The sequence below is a fragment of the Daucus carota genome, chromosome 6 (genome assembly GCF_001625215.2).
Source record: "Daucus carota subsp. sativus chromosome 6, DH1 v3.0, whole genome shotgun sequence".
In the NCBI taxonomy this organism is placed as follows: domain Eukaryota; kingdom Viridiplantae; phylum Streptophyta; class Magnoliopsida; order Apiales; family Apiaceae; genus Daucus; species Daucus carota.
The window spans coordinates 36549260-36570293 of NC_030386.2; the positions used below are offsets into that span (position 1 = coordinate 36549260).

A 21034-nucleotide genomic window follows, 5' to 3' on the forward strand; every position below is an offset into this window, starting at 1 on the left:
CTTCAAATTTAGGGCATTTGATAAAAAATACTGCTCCAACAATGTCCTAGTGATGCCTTATATCACTAGGACAACTCCTCCAAGCCCTATTTTTGAGGCACTCTATCTTCTTGCCTTATCCCATATTTTATAATAAATTTTTATCAACACTCTCTTTTTCTTTCTACTTTATATTATGTTTTAATGATGAAAGTGAACTTTTAATAATAAAATATTAAACATATAGAGAAAATAAGGCACGTTGTTGGAGTTGAAGTTAGTTAAATATGTCCTAAACTACTAGGACATAATTTTTTATATTATATTTGGGGTTTCAATGTTGGACTTGCTCTTATAAGTCTTAACTTGCTTATAACTTTTATTTCACTTCTTTACTTTAAGCAAGAAGCACTTATTTTAAGCGCAGCCAAACGGCCCCTTCTACAAAGTATCCCAGGCTCCCAGCCAGAAGTGCTTTTGTAAACATCATGCTTCTGTCATTTTGATCTCATATCTGTAATCGTATCCTGTTATTATTCGACATTCAAGCAATTTTCAATAGTGAATGGACAGCATGCATATTTATTTTAAAGCCGCACCTGGTGTGGTTGGTAAACTAGAAAAGTGCTGTGTTCCAATTAATATGAAACTGATTATAATGACTAAGATATATTTCAAAAAAATAATTCATAATTTTTCAAATTATTATTAATAAAACTTTTTGTATAATATGATAATACATGACATGAACATTCATATTACGACAGTATTAATATCACAAGATTCAGATAAAGTTATCATAGACACATGAATGCAAATAGCCTTTAGCTCAAGCTCAAGGATTCGGACAATAATGTAAATGTAAAATTATGCAAATGCAAGCTGAAAAGAACATTCAACTGAACTGATGTAGCTTAAATTGCCACTGAAAATCTTGTTTCCACCACTGATGAATACCATGACACTCCTTAAAATCGTTCCCCGAATTCATATTTGTTGTCAAATAAGCCGAAGGGAGCAGATGAGTTGGCTCGATATCTTTTCCCAGTGCAGTTGAGAATAAACTCCCTATTGAATTTTGGGTAGCAACTCTCCCAATTCCTCCAGCACCAAGCTCAGCCATCTTCTCTCTATGCTCAAAATATCCTATATACTCTGAGCAAATAGAATCTGATGGATTCACAAAGAGGTATGGGATCCATGTGGATAGTACTTGAAACGAATCCTCGCGTTGCAGCTTCTGATTCTTGCTGCTGACTGCAGCAGTGATTCCAGCAGTGATGAGACTACTTGCAATCCTCACTCCATGCTTCACTTTCTCATTCTTGATTTTATCAATTGGCGCGGAAGTGAACGGTGGATTGAACAGATAAGTCTCCACTGGACAGCCTAATTTGACCATGTGTTTTCCAGCAAGTAATGCAATGGCTGCACCTAAAGAGTGTCCAGCTAACCAAATATTAGCAGCTCCAGCAAGTGAAACCATCTCCTGGACAGCTTGCATAGCTATTTGGAAGCGGCGACTCTTGTGGAGTCTGTTGCCAATGAATTGCAGGTCCAGCTTCAGGTCCTTGGATAGACTACTTGCCTTGGGAACTGTGCCTCGGATTGCAATGACATATCTTGGAGGGTTCTGTTGGAAATTGTTGTTGTAAATAGGATATTTGAACTCATAAATGGCCCCGATGATTGAATGATCCGTATCATCCACCAGTGCACGGGTTAACTGGAAATGGAAGAATTCCCACCAGGCAGGAGCAAGAGCTTGAGGGCCTTGGCGTTGCTTTTGGCGATCACATTCTAGAATGTATGCCCCCTGTAACAAACTAGCAGCCACAGATGTTCGATGATATGAATTATTCCTGCAAGTATCCAACTTTAATGAATTTTCTAAAATGATTTACATAGTTTTTAAACATCAACTTTTGACACCACAGAAAATTGAACAAATCAAGCATGAATGTTAAAACATTTTACCAGTCGACAACAGATAAGTGCAGTGCTCCTGAAAGGCTAAAAGTTTCCTTGTCTAAGGCCATAAAGGTGCTGTATGCTTCTTCTGGTATTGTGATCTGCGTTGAAAGTCTGCCACAAGATAAAAGGAAAATCAGATACTAACTATCAAGTAACTAGCAGGTTTGCACGCAAGGAAGTAGTACACATAGATGATTGATGCATATACAGGCTTTAGGCTTATCAAAAAATCCCAGATATCTGTCATTCTGCTTAACATTTTGATGGATTAATCCTAAGAACTGTGCCTACGCAATGAACTCAATTATATGGATTAATCCCAGATATCTGTCATTCTGCTTAACATTTTGATGATAATACTTGAGGCATTATCATCGTGTTAGAACCTATCCCTGTATATAACGATATAGATTCTACTCAATAGACTCTTGCTTCTCTCCACATCAGTAGTATATTTACAAACAAAATGTCTCTTTCTCTGTAGACCAACCTACGGATTCTTCCCTTTTTCACTAAGCAATTAACATCCAAATCAAATAAATGTACTTATTTATCTTTGGCCCTTGAGTGATAATGTACTTCTACGTGAATAAAGTGTCTACTTACTATCGGCTGGGTAACGAGTTTAAACATTCAACAAAGATAAAGCTGCTTGCATCGGACGATGAATGTACTATAGTTTCTTGGTGATCGAACACACAAACAGCATTAGAACAAATGAAATGCAGCCCATTAATCAAATATAAACTGCACCACTCACATCAATACATCATAAACCATATATGACATAGAAATACAATTGCCAGAAAACTTACCCTGATTAGGCTCGCAGCTAAAGCTCTTCACAGTTTAGTTAAGAAGATCAAGAGAGACTTTTAACAAATAGAATGGGGGTGGATATCATGCATTTAAATAATTCGTCAACCATCATCATCACTTCAAAGTAAACTCAGGAATAGTTGATTTAATACAAATTGTACACTACTCTAATAGCAACTGTTTGTATTGCGTTTAAATCAGAGAAGTCAGATGATGATAAGTCAGAAGGTTGACTTTTAATTTTTGTATTTCAAGATTATAGTTTACTCTCAGATACCTCCCACCAACTACAAAAATGAAGTAAAAGATGATGATGATCGATCAAATTGGATAAGTAAACAACAGATAATAGATGCCATTCAGCCATTAGCATGTAGTTGAAAATCATTTTATGGAAAATGCCAACAGCTTTTCGTCTTATAGTAAATTGAAAGCTACTTTAAAGTTTATTCCATATAAACAAGCAAAATGAAGCTGCATGGAAGATTGGAGGCTCTATCCTCTCTGGTAGTACGGGAAATTATTGTTGACTTGGCAACCAATTATTGCCAAAGCATTGGCAATTTGCAACTTATTGAAAAGTTATTTCAATAAGATAACTGTCATGTGTCTACTTAAAATACAAATATGTAATCCGAATAACTGTCAAAACATCTAGTTTAATCTGTTTATGGTTCGATATCAATCGTCCCCCGATCGAGAATCATTCATGTCTTATCTTATTAAGAGCAGTGTGATCATCTACAAGACTATGAACCACTGTGGGTTAGCTTAGATCCTGTTCAATTTGCTTCAAGTTATCGTGTAACGTGGTTGTGTATAGTAAAAATTGAGTTTGAAACTAAATCAAAAACTCTTGAGTTCTTCACTTCAAAATTTTTGAGCTGAAATCAACATTTGAACTGTCAACTTGTTTGTAAGGAGAGTCTTTACAATGTAATCAAAGTTGCCACTTTGTGCGAAGATGAGAAAATGACATGTATTTTACTTTAATTTGAGAGTAAAAATAATTTATTGTTGGAGAACATGTACAAATACAACAACATTGTTACCATGAACCATATGAGCCTATTAAGGCATATAATCAGAGTCTAGCAGTACTTGTGTATCTTGGACTGCCAATTAAAACTCTGCGTCCACCACTGCTCCACTCCATGGGCTTGCGTAATGCTCTGGCTCTCACTCATGTTGATCACCAGACAAGCTGTTGGAAGCAGATGAAATGCTTCTGTACTACACCCCAATGCACATGTGACTATACTCCCCACTGAATTTTGGGTTGCTAATTTTCCAATTCCAGCTGCACCAATACTCTCCATTTTCTCCCTGTGCTCGAAGTAGCCAATATACTCCGAACATATTGGATCATCTCGGTTCACAAATAGGTACGGAGTCCAACCTGATAACACAGTGAACGCGTCGTCTTCCTCTTGAGGCCTCTGTCGATGACCTGTTAGGCCAACTGACAGTCCAGCCTTGATCACACTCCCAACAATTCGAGCCCCGTGTTTCAGTTTCTCGTTTTTGATGTGCTCTAGTGGTGCTGCACTGAATGGTGAATTAAAAAGGTATGATTCCAGGTAGAAGCCCATCCTTACCATTTTCCGCCCCACGACTAGACCAATAGCTGCACCCAGAGAATGACCTGCCAGCCATACGTTTTCGGCACCAGCATTATGTACTAGTTCTTGAACAACATTTAAGGCCTTTTTAACTCGGGAACTGTCCTGAAGTTTTTTCTGGACGAATACGAATTGGAAATCCAGCTTTAAATCTTGTGATCTTGTGTCTGGTTCGGTCAGTGTGCCTCGAAATGCAATAACATACCGCGGAGGGTGCAATTTGGAAAATGTGTTTATGGGATATTTAAACTCATAGATGGCTCCGAATATTGAAAAATCTGAATCATCTACGAGCACTTGACATAGATGGAAATGAAAAAAATCCCACCATGGAGGTGCTAATGCTTGGAGGCCATGGCGATGGTGCTGACGATCTCGTTCCTGAATGTAGACACCTTGGACTAGGCTTGCAGCAACAGATGTTCGATGTTGTGTGTTATTCCTTCAAAAATGTACACAGGACCTTAAATTAGTAAATAGATCCATTAGTAATTACCATTCTATTAACAGTAGCAAATCAATGAAACAACATAGATTAACATTTGGATTTGGATTTGAATTTACCAGTCGGTTGAAGTCATGTGTACTGGTCCCGAAAGATTGAAATATTGTGTCCTGGTTCCCATTGACAATCCTGTATGTGATTCCCCTTGTTCTTCCTACAGAAACCTTGTTTCTGAATCAGAAAGCTAGCTGCATGGAAAAGCATACACAAAACTCATGAATACTAATATATAGATTAGTTCTGATCTCTTCTAGTTTCCTACAAACATCTAAAATAGCACTATCACGATAATTTTTTATTTTATAAAAGCGTCTTACCGGTGCTGATTAATCGATCTGCAACTCCTCAGTCCTTAAGCTTCTTTCTGCAATCGCATTACAGGCACTAAATGAACAGCATTAGGTGAACAAGAGGAGGAAAAAATGCAGAAGTCAAATAAGCAGAAACAATATTTGTGTTAATTCATTATACTAAAACAAGTTGAAGTATTGTAATACTATACAGTATTGACTACGAGCAGAAGAGAAATTCACCGACTTGATCCAGTCAAAGCCATGATCATATTGTGATGATTATTATTAAAAAATTAAAAATCATAACTCTAAAAACATTATAAACTTTAAATTATATCTGAAAATATTTATCAAATTTTACCTAGCAATTTAATGATGGAGTTGGTTGCAATTTGGTGGTTATAATTTTCACCAAGTTTCAAAATAATGTAATAATGTCTATGATTTCAAATTTACAAATTGGCAAACATTTTTATTGTTTCAAAATGGTAGCTACATTCCAAAATTTATAAATTTTCATGATTTATGCGGTGTTATAAAATGATGACAATATTTTTACAGTTTAATAAATAAATTTCAATAATGTATATAAAAATTAAGCCCGCAAGGGTTGGTTCAGCTGGTTAAAGAGAGGACAAGTATCCTCTTGGTCACGTGTTCGATCCTGGATCAGAGCCTGTCGCGCTTAGGTCGAAGGGTAGCGGCTGCGGGTTCCTACGTTAAAAAAAAAAAATTAAAAAATAAAAAATTAAATTTACTGACTCTAAAACTATTTTTGATAATACATTATAATTTAAACTCAAAAGGTTATCAAGTTCGCGTTCAAGTAAAGTTTGATTTGATTGAAATAATATAAATTAAAGCAAATATTCCAAAGTAGTTAAATAAGATGGTTCACACTTTTGAACATATTTTCAAGAAAAATTGTTTAAATTGAATAATATTCTTACATGTAAATAAATATTTATGTGTACATGATATCAACATTATTTATTCCAATTTATTAATTTATTCTATATATTCTTGTGATATTTTGATTTTATTAGTTTTCTTATTTATTAAATTATCAAGACAAGATTATCCTTTTGAAACTAAAGTTACCGATTTATATATAATACATTATAATCATCATTTTGAAACTCAACAAAAATTTTGATCACCGATTTACAAATTTGAATTTCTTACAATTTATGAAAAAATAATTTATAATTTCTGATCAGAAAATGATCAATTTGATTAAAACAATTAAAATTGGATAACTATTTAAAACGAATGAAATAATATATTACCGATTGAGAGATCATCAATATTACTGCGTCACTCATACATGTTACATGTGCTCCCTCCGTTTCAAATTAAATATCCACTCTACAAAAATCACATAATTTAATGAAAATAAATATTAATTTTATATTTTTTTGACACATATTTACTTTCTCAAGGCCTACTCGTCCGTACATAAGAGTTCTCCACGCTAGTTGAGGTTGGGAGTATCTTCTCTAGCAACCAACATTAATTGTAAAGAAGTTGACTTCTAACATTAATTTGGCCCCCAAATTTGCCAAATTATTGGCGTCGGGGCCTCTGGCCTGCAAGTTGCAAATTCTTCATTGACCAGAGAATTAATAAAGTTATTTCCCGAGTAAACTTCATGTGGTCAAAGTTTACACCAATTTTTAAAAAATTGACTAGAGTTTCAAATTCTCAAGAAGATGGTCAAATTTTGGCTCCGATTTTTAAAAGTTTGGCTCCCGTTAAATGTATTAATGGTAGCGTAACGGGAGCCACATTTTTGAAAAGCGGACCAAAATTTGGCCACTTTTCTGAGAATTTGGAATGAACAAAATGGTGAAAATGAGTTCCAAATTCTCAGAAAAGTGGCCAAACTTTGGTCCGCTTTTCAAAATGTGGCTTCCGTTGGGCTCCCGTTAGTGACATTTAACGGGAGCCACACTTTTAAAAAACGAAGCCAAAGTTTGGCCATCGTTTTGAGAATTTGAAATTCTGGCCAAAGTTTTGAAAATTGATGTAAACTTTGGCCACAACTCTGAAATTTACTCGTTATTTCCCCGCCAGAAAATTATGACATGTATTTTATTGATAATTATTATTCACTTTTGACTATATGTTCAAAATTAATATTGTAAATTATATATTTCAATGAACAAAAACATTAGTTTCATATCTTTAATTTATGAAAAATGAAAAATAATAATAATAATATCTATAAATATTTGATCAAATTTTTAAAAAATACATGCATCCTAGGAGAGAGTAAAATTAAAAAGTGATACGCTTGCGTGTTGCTGCTTACATATTGTAAACCCTAGTATACCACGTTCACTAAAAATGCCCTGCAAATATTTGAAGCCAGTGTATCTGCTAAAAACTACTCCCTCTGTTTTTTTTTTATATGACGCTTTGATTTTTGGCACACACTTTTAAGTGCTTTGACCGGGTAGTTAAAAATATTATTTTTAAAATTTTTTTTTTCTGAATAAAAGTTTTGATCATATATTATTATTCAGAAAAAGAAATTTTAAAAAATAATATTTTTAACTACCCGGTCAAAGCACTTAAAAGTGTGTGCCAAAAGTCAAAGCGTCATTAAAAAAAAACAGAGGGAGTATTTGCGAGTTGTGCATAGTAGCAGTACGCACAACACAGGTATCTAACATAATGCTACGAGCATGGTTCGTAGAATTGAGAAATTGAAACTAATTATTTGACCAACTGATTCCTAATTTATTAAGAAATTTTTAATCAATTAGAGATTGTCAGTCAAATCAACATAAAATAGATAAATCGAAAATTTTTTTTTTTTAAAAAATAATCAAAAATTTTAAATAAATCAACATTCCTCTGGAACACACTTATGAGTCCAAAAGCATACACAAATTACACAATCCCAGTATATTTACATTGCACTTGAGTGTTCTTTTCCAAATGCAAGGAAATATTGAATTGCTGGTGGTCATGTGATAACATTGTGTCTATCACATAAAGCCCGATCAAAACTTGTGAAACAAGGTCTCCCGGTCAGTGCTTTCTGTCCACCACTGCGCTAGTGCATGGGCATCCCCAGGCTTTCGGGTCATGTTCTTATTAATCACTACACAAGCCGTCGGAATGAGGTGATATGGTTCCGTCTTATACCCCAATGCCCATGATGTAGCTATACTCCCCAATGAAATCTGGCTCGCACGTTTTCCGATTCTAGAAGCACCCATGAACTTCATGGTCTTCCTGTGCTCAAAGTATGGGATGTACTCCGAACATATTAGATCACGAGGATTCACGAATAGGTAAGGTGTCCAGCTAGATAACAGGCTAAAATGGTTATCTTTGGCATGGTGATGGCCCGTCAGGCTCGCTGATAGTCCAACCTTGAGTAAACTCCCCATGATTCGGGCCCCGTGTTTCAGTATCTTGTTCTTGATTAAATGCTCTAGTGCTGTTGCTGCTGAACTGAATGGTGGATTGAAAAGGTAGGTTTCCAGGTGAAAACCTAGTTTTACCATGTTTCGGCCCACTATTAATGCAATAGCTGAGCCGAGAGAGTGGCCTACGAGCCATACATCTTCAGCACCGACATCATCTATGAGTTCTTCGACGGCTTCTAATGCCTTTTCAGCTCGGGAACAGTACTGAAGTTTGTTTTGTAGGCATGTAACTTCGAGATCAAGCTTAATGTCTTGATATATCGTTTCGGGTTTCAGGACTGTGCCTCGGAATGCAATGACATACCGAGGAGGGTGCAGTGTGGAAAAAGTGTTTAGTGGGGATTCGAACTTGTAGATGGCTCCGAAAATTGACGCATCTGTATCATCTGAGAGCTCTTTGTGTAGCTGGAAGTTGAAAGACTTCCACCATGGAGGCGCCAGGGCTTGGAGGCTGTCCCGAAGGTTCTGACGATCTTTTTCCAAAATGTAGACGCCTTGAACTAAGCTCGCGGCAATTGATGTTCGGTGGCCTTTGTCATTCTTGAAAAAAGTACATAATATGCGAACTTATGTAACAATATACAAGCATTTGGGTTTTAAATCACTAGTCGATTGCAGTTATGTGTAACGGTCCAGAAAGGTTAAAATGTTCTGTTTGCGGCCTTCTAGAATATTTCTGGAAACTAAAGAGTTAGTTTATTTAACAGATAGCAGCAACTGTTATTCGGTGATGTGTGTTACTCCTTAAAAAAATAAGAGCAAGTCCAAAAGCTACCCTGTCCTAAGTCATAATATAAAGGCACTTGATTAGAAATAGAGTAAATGACACATTGCACCCCTTATCTTTGGTCATTTTTTCGATATGATCTTAAATTTATAATGTTGGCAGAATGCAACCCTTAACTTTTAATTTCACTTCGTATTGCATCCCTTTGTCAAAATTCCGTCTAAAACAATCGTTACCGTTAGTTTACAAGAGGGTAAATTTGGAAAAAAGTTTCAAAGTTTAAATTTTGACACAACACGCCCCATAATTTTATTATTGTGGTGAATTGCAACCTAACTTAAATTTTAATATTTAGTAGTATTTTTGCCCGATCTTCGAGCACGGCGGTCAATTATTTAATTTTTGTTCATTATTATTTCATAAATAAATTTAATATTTAATAATAAGTTTATTCGAATTAGGTGGCATTGATGAATTGGTATCGTTTAAGAATTATAATATACAAAGATTTGTTATAAAGGATAACTTTAATATGATAAATTAAATATTTTGTAGTCATAGTATTAACTAATATTTTTCTTATTTGTGAAAAGTTAAACAATATATTATATCTTCTTAAAATTATATTTGAGAACCGAATTTATTTAATACAGTATTAGCCATTTTTTTTTACCGTAGATGATAAACTATTCTTCTATAACTTTTGAAAAATGAAAACTATATTTTAAAGTAGATCAAATATATTTTCTAAAGATGTGATTTATAAATTTCTTTTAAATTATATAAATATGTATTATTGGTCAAATTTTAGTCAATTTGACCAAGTCAAATCAAAACAAGAGTATTATTTTTATATCTACAAAAAAGTATTTAATTTTATCATATTAAAGTTATTTCCTGTAAAAAAATTTAAAATTGTAGCTTGGATGCAATCTATTACAATAATAAAACTATGGGGTGCGCTACGCCAAAATTTAAACTTTGAAATTTTCTTTCCAAGTTTACCCTCACAAAAACTAACGGCAACAATTATTTTGGATGGAATTTGACTTGAGGGTTGCAATACGAAATAAAATTCAAAAATAAGGGTTGCATTCTGCCAACATTATAAATTTAAGACCATATCGAAAAAATGACCTAAGATAAGGGGTGCAATGTGTCATTTACTCTTAAAAATATTGATCCAACAGTGTCCTAACGATGCCTTAAAATACTAGAATATCTAACAAGTGCCTTATTAATGAGGCATCACTATACATGCCCTATACCATTGTCAATCAATAAAAAAATTAGTTTTATTTCATTTCTCTCTTCCCCTCCTTTTCATTTCCCTCCAATAATCATTTAAATATATATATCACTATTTTAATAATATGAATTGTGGATAAGACTTTTTGTTGGAGTGAATGTATGAAATGATGAAAACTATTAGGACATCATATTTTATTATTTTTATAAAGCACCCACTAAGACACTACTGGACCTGCTCTAAGTAGCAATTGCATTAATCAACAACAGCATTAATGAAATGGACCTTGAGTATTCAATTTAGGGTCGTTTTAGTATATTTGTTTGTGAACACACGATAATAATTAGTAATTTTTATTTGATGAAGATTTTTGTATAAAAACGGGTCCGTCATTATTAACTAATCAGAGATATAATAAGAATCTATCACCCAATTAAAAATGGTTGATTATTTGTGTTCATGGACACACACTTAAAAAATCATTCAATTTATTTTTTGAAATTAGGAAATTTAAGTTGCAAAACACTGAAATCGAATAATGTGAATTATGATGATTTTGTGCTTTAATTTACCAGTCGGTTGCTGTACTTATGTTTCTTGGTCCTGAAGTATTGAAATTAATCTTCTCGATTGAATGCCATGAACAAAATGAAATTTCTTCTCTTCTTGCAATCGAACTTTATTCTCCTTGTTCTCACCCTTATCACAAAATCAGCTGCATGTAAAAGAAGTATGACAAACTGTTATCCCATAACTTGATATATTTAGGCCACGTTTCGGCGTGACTACTTGTAATTGTTTAGACATCTTGATCCGTTACGGAGGATGTTTGATTTTTTACCTATATTTTTAGAAGGTTTGATCATATATTTAAAATTGATTTTTTTTAAAATTTTTTTTTCTAAAAATATTTATGTTATATTTTATTTAGAAAAAAATACAAAAATATTAATATTTTTATATGATCAAAACATCTAAAATTACGTGTAAAAAGTCAAACGGCTTATAAAATGGATTAGAGGGAATATATTTTTAGCGTGTAGCTGATTCTGTATTCAGTTTCTTATTCAATATAGTAAAAACAATATTCATAATTCAAATTCGAAGTGCAACCGTATATCCTAGCCAGCTACAAGTCTACAACGTCTAAATCGCAAATATAATTCTAAGAGAAACGTTTAATTTTCTCAATTCTTCTTGCTGATAGTTTTTTATCATGAAAGTTGATTGTACATACCAATGCTGCAGAAGAGAGATTGTCTTCTTTATATTGTTTAACTCTGTGCACCTTCCTTGAGCTCCTTTATTCATATAACAACCACTTATTCGAAGAAATATATATAGACACACACTAGAGGAGCGATCGAGGAAGGAGGTTTGCACCTTCATTGAGCCCCTTAATTTCTGCAATTATATAAATATAATAACCACTTACAGGAAGAAATATATATCTAAACACGCTATGGGAAAGATGGATGGAGGAGCTTTGCACGTAACCTTCGTGGGTTTCTTCGTGCAAAGACAACCTATATTAGAATTATATATAGCCGTCAACTCGTCTAGTTGCAGTACGTCAATTGACCTCGTGCATGCATAGTTGCATACTAGACTGAGACTCCATTGATTATTGGTATAACTAGAGCCGTCGCTCTCCGTCCCAAATTAGATAAACTCGTTGATTTATTAGACTGAGACTCCATTGATTATTGGCATAACTCGATCAATGTCTTATTGCTGTCATATTTATCAATGGTTTTGACTTTATGCAGTGTTCATGGAATCATGGTACTGTAAAGGTAACTCGGGAAACTCCAGTGCGAACTGCACTCACCAAACCTTCCTCAAACACTTTTGATTATTACTCATCGCGAGGCAGTTTATAGAACTTGACACGCATTTTAATGATTCTAGAAAATATAATTTATCAAAATATTTTTAATTTTTTTTATTTAAAAATTTGATGTTTAAGATTTTATACATAAAAAGAAAATCTTAAATATTAGTTACATAATTATATTTTATAAAAATTTTAAAATACGTGCCGATTAGAGGAATTTTTTTTAAAATAAATGAGAGGAACGAAAGGAAAGGAGTATATTTTATCCATGAGATAAAGAAATCCCATCACATGAATACTTCCTCTCGTTATACCAATTCTATAGTACATTTTAGATATATAATTTTTTTCAAAAAATATTTTAATTTGATCACATAATAAAATAATTTTTTATAATTTCTCTTTAATAAAAATAGAACATTAATATTATTATTTTGAATTTCTTTTCTCAAATTATTAATTTATATACATGGGAATTTACCAGGTGGTCGTTGTGCATGCACACAACTTCAATTCACGGACACAGGAGTGAGCTGAAATCGTCTCATGTAAAAGATTTGTATAATATTTAAAGATTCAATAAAATAGAATTATGTAAATGTATATATAAGCTATGTCGTTAAAAGCCTATATATGCAGTCCTTTAACAAAAGTGATAACAGCAAAAACTAACTGTCGCTGTAAACCATCAACAATTTGGATACATAAAACGGTCTCACCTTTGTTAACAAGATGATTTACAACTGAATGTAACAAGAAGGAAAGCAGAAACGCAGAGTAAAATAGAGCCTGTTGCGATTATATTAACAAGGTGCAGTACTTTAAACTCAGTATTGAGTGCGAGAATAATTGACTACACTGACTTGATCGAATATTCAAAGTGTTCACTTGTTTATAAACTATCACCACTCGTCCTTGGGTTCTTGTCTTCACTGGCTACTCTCTTGGTACACATTTATCAGTGCTAATCATACTCTTTTTTTATTGTTCTCCAGTCTTCTATGTGAGAATAAAGTACGTAATACGTATGGAGCTTTCTAATTTATGCCTGCCATATAATTTAACTAAGCAATTGGTACTGGAATTTGCAGATAACATATCTCATTGAATTATACTCTAATCATTTTCAGTAGTGTTTTTACAACTGACATGAGATCTAGGGCATTCATATATAACAGACCACACTGAAAAATATTATTTCTTTATTATAAAATAATAGTAGTTTTGTTTTTTCCCACGGTAATTGATGAGACGTAAAAGAAATATTTCTATACATTATTTTTCTTCGTTTTTTTTCCAAATAAAAATTTGACCCCAATATCTTTTATAGTATGCTAAAATTTTCAATAAAAGGCCTAGTGTCTCTCCTCGGATCACAAACACAAACAATATTTTTATATGAGAAACACTAATACGTACAACCAGATCTGTACATCTTTTAGTTGAAAGACAATCAAAATCAGACAGACACAGAGTGCACCAAGTGCAATTTTATTTTCAAAAAGCACGCACAAGCAAGTTACACAATCACAACAATATTATTGCACTTGAATAATTTTCTTTTCGAAAGGCAAGGAAATCTTGACATGGCTCCTACTTCAACACTGATCACACAGCACACAGCACACAGCACACATGCCCACAGTCATACATGGGTGACTTTGGATACCATTGCAATCCTCATACATATAGCTTAATAAAACTCGTGTAAATTGTACTGCCAGTCAGAACTTTTTGTCCACCACTGCTCTAGTCCATGGGCATGCCAAATGCTACTGGTCGAGTTAGTTACCAGATAAGCACTTGGAATTAGGTGATATGGTTCACTGCTATATCCAAAAGCACATGATGTAACCATACTCTTGTATGAAATTTGGGTCGCCCATTTTCCGATTGTAGAAGCACCAATCATCTTCATGGTTTTCCTGTGCTTAAAGTATGGGACATACTCCAGACAAACTGGATCACGTGGATTCACGAATAGGTAAGGTGTCCAGCTCGATAACACGCTAAACTGCTTATCTTCGGTTCGGTGATGGCCCGTCAGGCTCGCTGATAGTGCAACCCTGAAAAAACTGTCCACAATTCGGACCCCTTTTTTCAGTATCTTGTTCTTGATCAGTAGCTCTAGTGCCACGGCTACTGAACTAAACGGTGGATTGAAAAGGTAAGTTTCTAGGGGAAATTTCATTTCTACCATGTTTCGCCCCGCTATTAGTGCAATAGCCGAACCCAAAGAATGTCCTGCCAGCCATACATCTTCGGCACCAAATTCATCCACTTGTTTTTTGACGACTTTTAATGCCTTTTCAGCTCGGGAACAGTCCTGAAGTTTGTTTGGGACGCATAAGACCTTGAGATCCATATGGATATCTCGTAATATTGTTCCCAGTTCAAGTAGTGTTCCTCGGAATGCAATTACATATCGTGGAGGGTGCAGTGTGGAATATTTGTTTAGTGGGGATTTGAACTTGTAGATGGCTCCGAATATTGACTTATCTTTATCATCTAGGATCACTTGCTGTAGTTCAAAGTTAAAAGTCTCGTACCATGCCGGCGCTAGAGCATCGCCGCCAACTTCCCGATTGTTCTGACGATCTCTTTCCAGAATGTAGACGCCTTGAACTAGGCTAGCAGCAATCGATGCTCGGTGGCCTGTGTTATTCCTGAAAAACAAATGCACATACATGCAATTGATTATCTAAGTACTTGCACAAGACCTAATTATCCTCCTGCAGTAGCAAAGCAGTTATGGAAACAATTGATACGACTGCAGTATCATAAACTATTTGGGTTTTTGATTTACCAGTCGACTGCAGTTATGTGTGCAGGTCCTCAAAGGTGGAAAAATTCTGTTTGACATGCCATTAAGCTAGCAAAAATGGACCTGGTTTTTCCTTTTTGTCAAACTCCTTTCCTCTTGCCGCTTAACAGATTCTTCTTCAAATACAAATTCGAGCTGCTGCATGAGAAAAAGCCATCAATACTCTCATCATTACTACTTGTAAAATTAAATATGAGCTGCTTGGATCATCTGATTTCAATCACGTAAGTATTTATCTGCACATAATAACGAGTTCAGTATAAATAATTCGGATCTTTTTCCTTTTTATGGAGATAGTATAGCTACATATAATAATTACTAATATAATACTCTGTGGTCGTTGTGCATGCACCTTCAACTGATCATATCAACAGCTAGAGCACAAAATTGTTATACGAAAAGTACTACTGCAACTTCATGTCATGTCATGTAAACGATTTGCAATATTTAAAACATTCAATAAAATTCAATATGTAAATGTCTATATAAGCTATATACATATCATCAAAAGGCTTTATATATGGTCCTTTAACAAAACTGATAACATCAAAAACTAATAATCTTTACTATAAAGAATGTGAAAGACTCTGACCGTTTTAATATATAGGGGCCGTTTGGGTTAACTTAAAAAAAACTACTTATTGCATGCTTATAGTAAAGAAGTGGAGTAGAAGTGAGAAGTAAATAAATTAATAAAGTATTTGGAAAAGAAGCAGAAGTTGTGAGAGAGAAGCTAGCATTCTCAGCTTATTAAAAGTGCTAGCTTCTACTTCTTTACACAAACGGATCAAGAAAAGTAAAAGCCAGTAGCAGTTTCCGCTTCTTTTAGACAAACACCACCATAAACTATCGGCATTGTGGATAAAATTAACGGTCTCACCTTTGTTGATAAGATGATTTGCGACTGAAACTGTATCATGAGTACGTATACGAAAACATTAGAGGGAGGACAACGAAAGAAGAAGGAAAGCAGAAACGTAGTAAAATATATAGAGCCTGTGTTGCGATTACATTAACAAGTTGCACTACTTTAAACTCAGTATTCACTGCGTGCATAATTGACTACACTGACTTGATCGAATCAAAGTGATCACTTGTTTATAAACTATCATCACTCGTCATGCATCTTGGCTTCTTGTCTTCACTAGCTACTCACTTGGAACATTTCTCGGCACTACTAATTATATTTTCTATTGTACATATTTCTACACTTATGCCTGGCCATCTAATTAATTTAACAAAGCAACTGACATAGGTTTTTCAGATAACATATCTCATTATACACATCCTCTTCGAGTCCATAAATCAAATAAATTTTGAATCATTCCTTAAGGCTTCAAGTCCAAGCGAATAATTAATATGACATATATCGATATAAAATTACTGCCAATTATTGGCTTTAAGCACCAACCCTAATATCTTGTTATAAAAATATTCATATTTAATAAACTAACTGATACACGATGTTCTACCCTCTCGCAAGTTGCTTGCTACCATTTCGTATGGTATTCTTTTCATCTCTACCGGTTTACTTATTAATCTTGTTATGTTTACCAAATTTTAATGTGAGCCACTAGCTTAATTGTGACAACCGAGCTCCATTTTTGGCTTTATTGGTATTTTTTTAAGATTATATGTGATGATTGGGTTGACTGCTAGTCCTAGAAGCCTGTGATACGTCAAATATGTGAATGAATTGACGGGAGAAGACCCTAGTCAACTATTCCCCACTTCCGGAACAATGTATTTACATGTCTCATCCGTGATACATTAAGGCTGGAAATTAATAAAGTAAAGGGAAAACAGGTTGACATAAAATAAATATTAGTCTTTTCAAAATGTAAAAATTGGAGTGAAACTATTTCTTAATCTCCCCCTGCAGGATGTGTAAGAACAATATATTATTTATTATAATATTAATATTATATTAAAATACTTGGAAATTAATAAGGATATATTCATAATACAAAATATTTGTTAAATTAAACCCATCAGCTATTTTCTTCTTCATTGTGGAGTGTAAGCTTTGTTTTTGAGATGAAAGTTTATAAAAATTTCACTATGTAAGTATATAGTTACTTTTACTTGATTTTATCTTTCGATCTCTTATAAAACTTGAGATCGAGCAACTTTTAATTCGTTAATATATCCAAAAGGATGATGCATATTTTCTGAGAAAAAAAAGATATATATATATATATATATAAAATATGTTTTAAACCAATTAATGCCCCAGCACTCTCATCTACTTAATTGTGATTCTTGAATACTTAAATAGTTCTTGGTATCCATCCCTCTCATCCACTTGTATTTCTCGAATAGTTATTGGCATCCATCTATCATGATATGACTCTCTCTTGCTTTTACTACTCTTTTCTTGTGCATATTAGATGCTAGCTAACACAAAGCATAAGTTGTCTGGTACCATATTCATTATGGGTACAGAAGCAGTACTTCCAACTCCCAACCGCAAAAATAAGCAACTAAGAAATTTGTACTTCAGTTTTATCTTTTAGGGCAAACCCAGCAGTGATCCAAAAATCTAAATTTGGGGCAGATTACCCCAAATTCTTCTCCAGCAGTGATCCAAAAAGTGATCCAAATTTGGATCAATGAATAGTACTGATCCAAATTTGGATCACCTACTTTATTATAAATAATGATTTTATTGTTTAAAAAAGAGTACAATACATGCATAAATTAAAAGTACATAAAATGCAAATAATATAATATAAGTAGTTAATAATGATTAAACATTAAATTTAAGATTATATAGTTTAATATGAAATTTATGTAATATAATATACAAAAGATAATTTGGATCAGAATTTGGATCACGCTGCTGGAGTTGGTGAGAAATTTGGATCAGAATTTGGATCAGTTGGTGATCCAAATTTGGATTTTTGGATCTCGACTGCTGGAGATGGCCAAGCTCAAAGTTATCTAAACCCGCACTAATTTTATAAGATGAGATGCATTTGAATCCATAAAATTTCTTATTTTATAAATTAAACAAATATCATTTTATCTCTTGAAAATATAAAACTTACAAATTCATGACAAACACAAAACAAGAACACTGGCCAGGCAACAATAACTCCAAAAAAAAAGAAAAACGTAGACTGTTATACCCAAATGAATTGACATTGGCCTAACTTATAAAATATAATTTATTTATTTATTTTAAATTATATTTAAATTCATACAAATTATATATATATATATTATATTTGTTTAATTATTTAAATAATTCGGTTCGGTTTTTTTAACAACTGTTCGGGCTTTAGTTTTCAATTTTTTCTTTTGCTCAATTTTTTAACAACTGTTCGGTTTTGATTTTTTTTTTTTTCCATTTTTTGCTGAGTCCTGTTGGTGGCAATGAGTATAGGTAATAACCCACAAACAATTTCAGTACCTTTAAAATCAGGTGGAATTGCAAGACGTGGAGGTAGCTGTCACTGCAACAAACAGGGGATCATTACAACCACGGATAGCATATTGGCATGGCATCACAGATCACAATATTATTATGCCCATCACATATAGCCCTACTGAAACTTCTGTACCAGGGTCTCCCAGTTGGTGCTTTCTGTCCACACTGCGCTAGTGCATGCACATCCCTAGTCTTTGGGCTCTTATACTTATTAGTCACTAGGTAAGCCATCTGAATCAGGTGTTCTATACCCCAATGCACATGATATTGTAGCTCTACTCCCCAATGTTATAATTTATTAGGTCGCACATTTTCCAATTCTAAAAGTACCAAGTAATGAACTTCAGTGTCTTCCTGTGCTTAAAGTATGGCATACACTCCGAACAGATCAGATCACGTGGATTCACAATTAGATACGGTATACGGTGTCCAACTCGATAGCACACTCAACTGACTATGATCATCATATGGTGATGGCTCGTTAGACTCACTGCAGCTAGTCCAGCCTACAGTACTACTTGGTATGTTCGATAAAGGGTAGATCTATAGTCTCCAGTTGCCCACGCCAAACTCATCCCTCTTTTATTTTATTCTTCACGTCCAGGATTAGATTGTTTAATTACTACTTACATTTTTTTTTAATTAGATATAGACGCAGTTTGTGTTATCTTATTTTTCACAAAGTTACTTAAATGTTTGCGGAAAAGAATGGAGAAGATTACTTTTTTTAGAAAATATATTACTTATTTATGAATATAATGAATGTTAAACCCTTATAATTAAAAGTATTTAAAATCATTAAATATTAAACAAATATAAATTTTCTTGAAATAAGTTTTTATTGTCATAATTAAGATGACCAAACCTGCCCATGACACATAAAACATTAAAAAAAGTTAGCGCAGAAAACATAATAAAATCAAAAGCATGTAAAATAAAAGAACCATTTATTAATGATAACAGACACAATTACAACATTGTACAAACCGATATACACGTATAAAAATACATTTTATTTGAGGCATGTACAAATATATAAGTTTCTAACTAACACCAACATTGTAACGTATGAGCCCAACAGGTATCAGATGATTAAAAGATTACAGGTGGTGCACCATGGCTAGTACCTGTGCAACTCGGGCTGGCAACTAAAACACTGTGTCCACCACTGAGCAACTCCATGAGCTTCCTTCAAGTTTTGGCTCCCACTCTTATTGATCACCAGATTAGCTGTTGGAAGCAGATGAAATGGTTCTGCAGTACGGCTACCCAATGCATACTTAGCTAAACTCCTGGTTGAAACTTTGGTCGCAGCCTTTGCAATTCTAGCACCACGAGGTCCCCAACGCGCCATTCTGTACCTGTTCTTAAAGTAGCCAATATACTCGGAACAAATTGGATCATCTTCATTCACACATAAGTATGGAGCCCAAATGGATAACTGCGTGAACTTATTTTCTACTTGAGTCCTCTGTTCATCGTCCATCACGACCTTTGATAGTACAGCCTTGGCTACAGACCATGCAATTCTTATCCCACTCCTTTCTCTACGGCTCAGCTTGATGTGCTCTAGTGGTATTGAAACAAACGGTGGGTTCAAAAGGTAAGTTTCTAGGGGAATTCCTATTTTTGCCATGTCTCGCCCCACTGTGAGTGCAATAGCTGACCCCAGAGAATGGCCAGCCAGCCACACAGTATTCGCGCCAGCATTAATATTATCCACTAATATTTCCACAACTTTAGATGTTACTTCAGCTCGGAAGCTTTTTGTGAGTTTCTGCTTGAGTAAAATCTTGGGATCAAGTTTGAAATCTTGATACATTGTCTCGGGTTCGATGACTGTGCCTCGTAGCGCAACCACACAGCGGGGAGGGTGCCATTGCCCGAATGTGTCTGTCGGAAGTTTAAACTTGTAGATGGCTCCATATATTGAGGAATCAGATGGATCGATTAGTGTTTCTTCAAGTTGGAAATGGAAAGATTCCCACCATAGAGGCGCTAAAGCTTGGAGGCCTGTTCGACTCTGTCTACGATCTCGTTCCATAGCATAGACCCCTTGAACTAAGCTAGCAGCCACTGTTATTCGGTGATGTGTGTAACTCCTTCAAAATAATAGGTAGTATATAAATGCAAATCTTATATTAGTAGTCATTGCATTAATCAACAACAGCATCAATGAAATGGACCTTGAGTATTCAATTTAGGGTCTTTTTAGTATTTGTTCGTCAACACACAATAATAAGAATCTGTCATCTAACAAAATTGTTGGTTATATATATATATATATATATATATATATATATATATGTGTGCGCGCGCGCGCGCGCTC

At 34.1% G+C, this 21034-nt stretch overlaps 4 protein-coding genes and 1 pseudogene across 4 annotated transcripts; all 5 read right to left on the bottom strand.

Moving 5' to 3' along the window:
* Positions 1-789: 789 nt before the first annotated feature.
* On the bottom strand, positions 790-2908 carry LOC108226730 (GDSL esterase/lipase At4g10955-like). The gene is made up of 3 exons (XM_017401722.2): positions 2769-2908; positions 1957-2064; positions 790-1841 (listed from the first exon to the last, which is right to left on the bottom strand). The coding sequence occupies exons 2-3, from the start codon at positions 2016-2018 to the stop codon at positions 875-877; spliced, it is 1029 nt and encodes a 342-aa protein (XP_017257211.1). The 5' UTR covers positions 2019-2064; positions 2769-2908; the 3' UTR covers positions 790-874.
* Positions 2909-3737: 829 nt separating this feature from the next.
* On the bottom strand, positions 3738-5356 carry LOC108226893 (GDSL esterase/lipase At4g10955-like). Its single transcript, XM_017401887.2, has 3 exons — positions 5217-5356; positions 4959-5087; positions 3738-4836 (listed from the first exon to the last, which is right to left on the bottom strand). The coding sequence occupies exons 2-3, from the start codon at positions 5018-5020 to the stop codon at positions 3864-3866; spliced, it is 1035 nt and encodes a 344-aa protein (XP_017257376.1). The 5' UTR covers positions 5021-5087; positions 5217-5356; the 3' UTR covers positions 3738-3863.
* A 2749-nt stretch (positions 5357-8105) lies between these two features.
* LOC108226300 (GDSL esterase/lipase At4g10955-like) lies at positions 8106-10025 on the bottom strand. The gene is made up of 2 exons (XM_064080208.1): positions 9998-10025; positions 8106-9201 (listed from the first exon to the last, which is right to left on the bottom strand). Exons 1-2 carry the CDS (start codon positions 10023-10025, stop codon positions 8204-8206), a joined length of 1026 nt encoding a protein of 341 aa, XP_063936278.1. The 3' UTR covers positions 8106-8203.
* A 3786-nt stretch (positions 10026-13811) lies between these two features.
* On the bottom strand, positions 13812-15664 carry LOC108226301 (GDSL esterase/lipase At4g10955-like; annotated as a pseudogene).
* Positions 15665-19825: 4161 nt separating this feature from the next.
* LOC108226302 (GDSL esterase/lipase At4g10955-like) lies at positions 19826-20749 on the bottom strand. The gene has a single exon (XM_017401246.2). It carries the CDS (start codon positions 20747-20749, stop codon positions 19826-19828), a length of 924 nt encoding a protein of 307 aa, XP_017256735.2.
* Between the last annotated feature and the right edge of the window lie 285 nt (positions 20750-21034).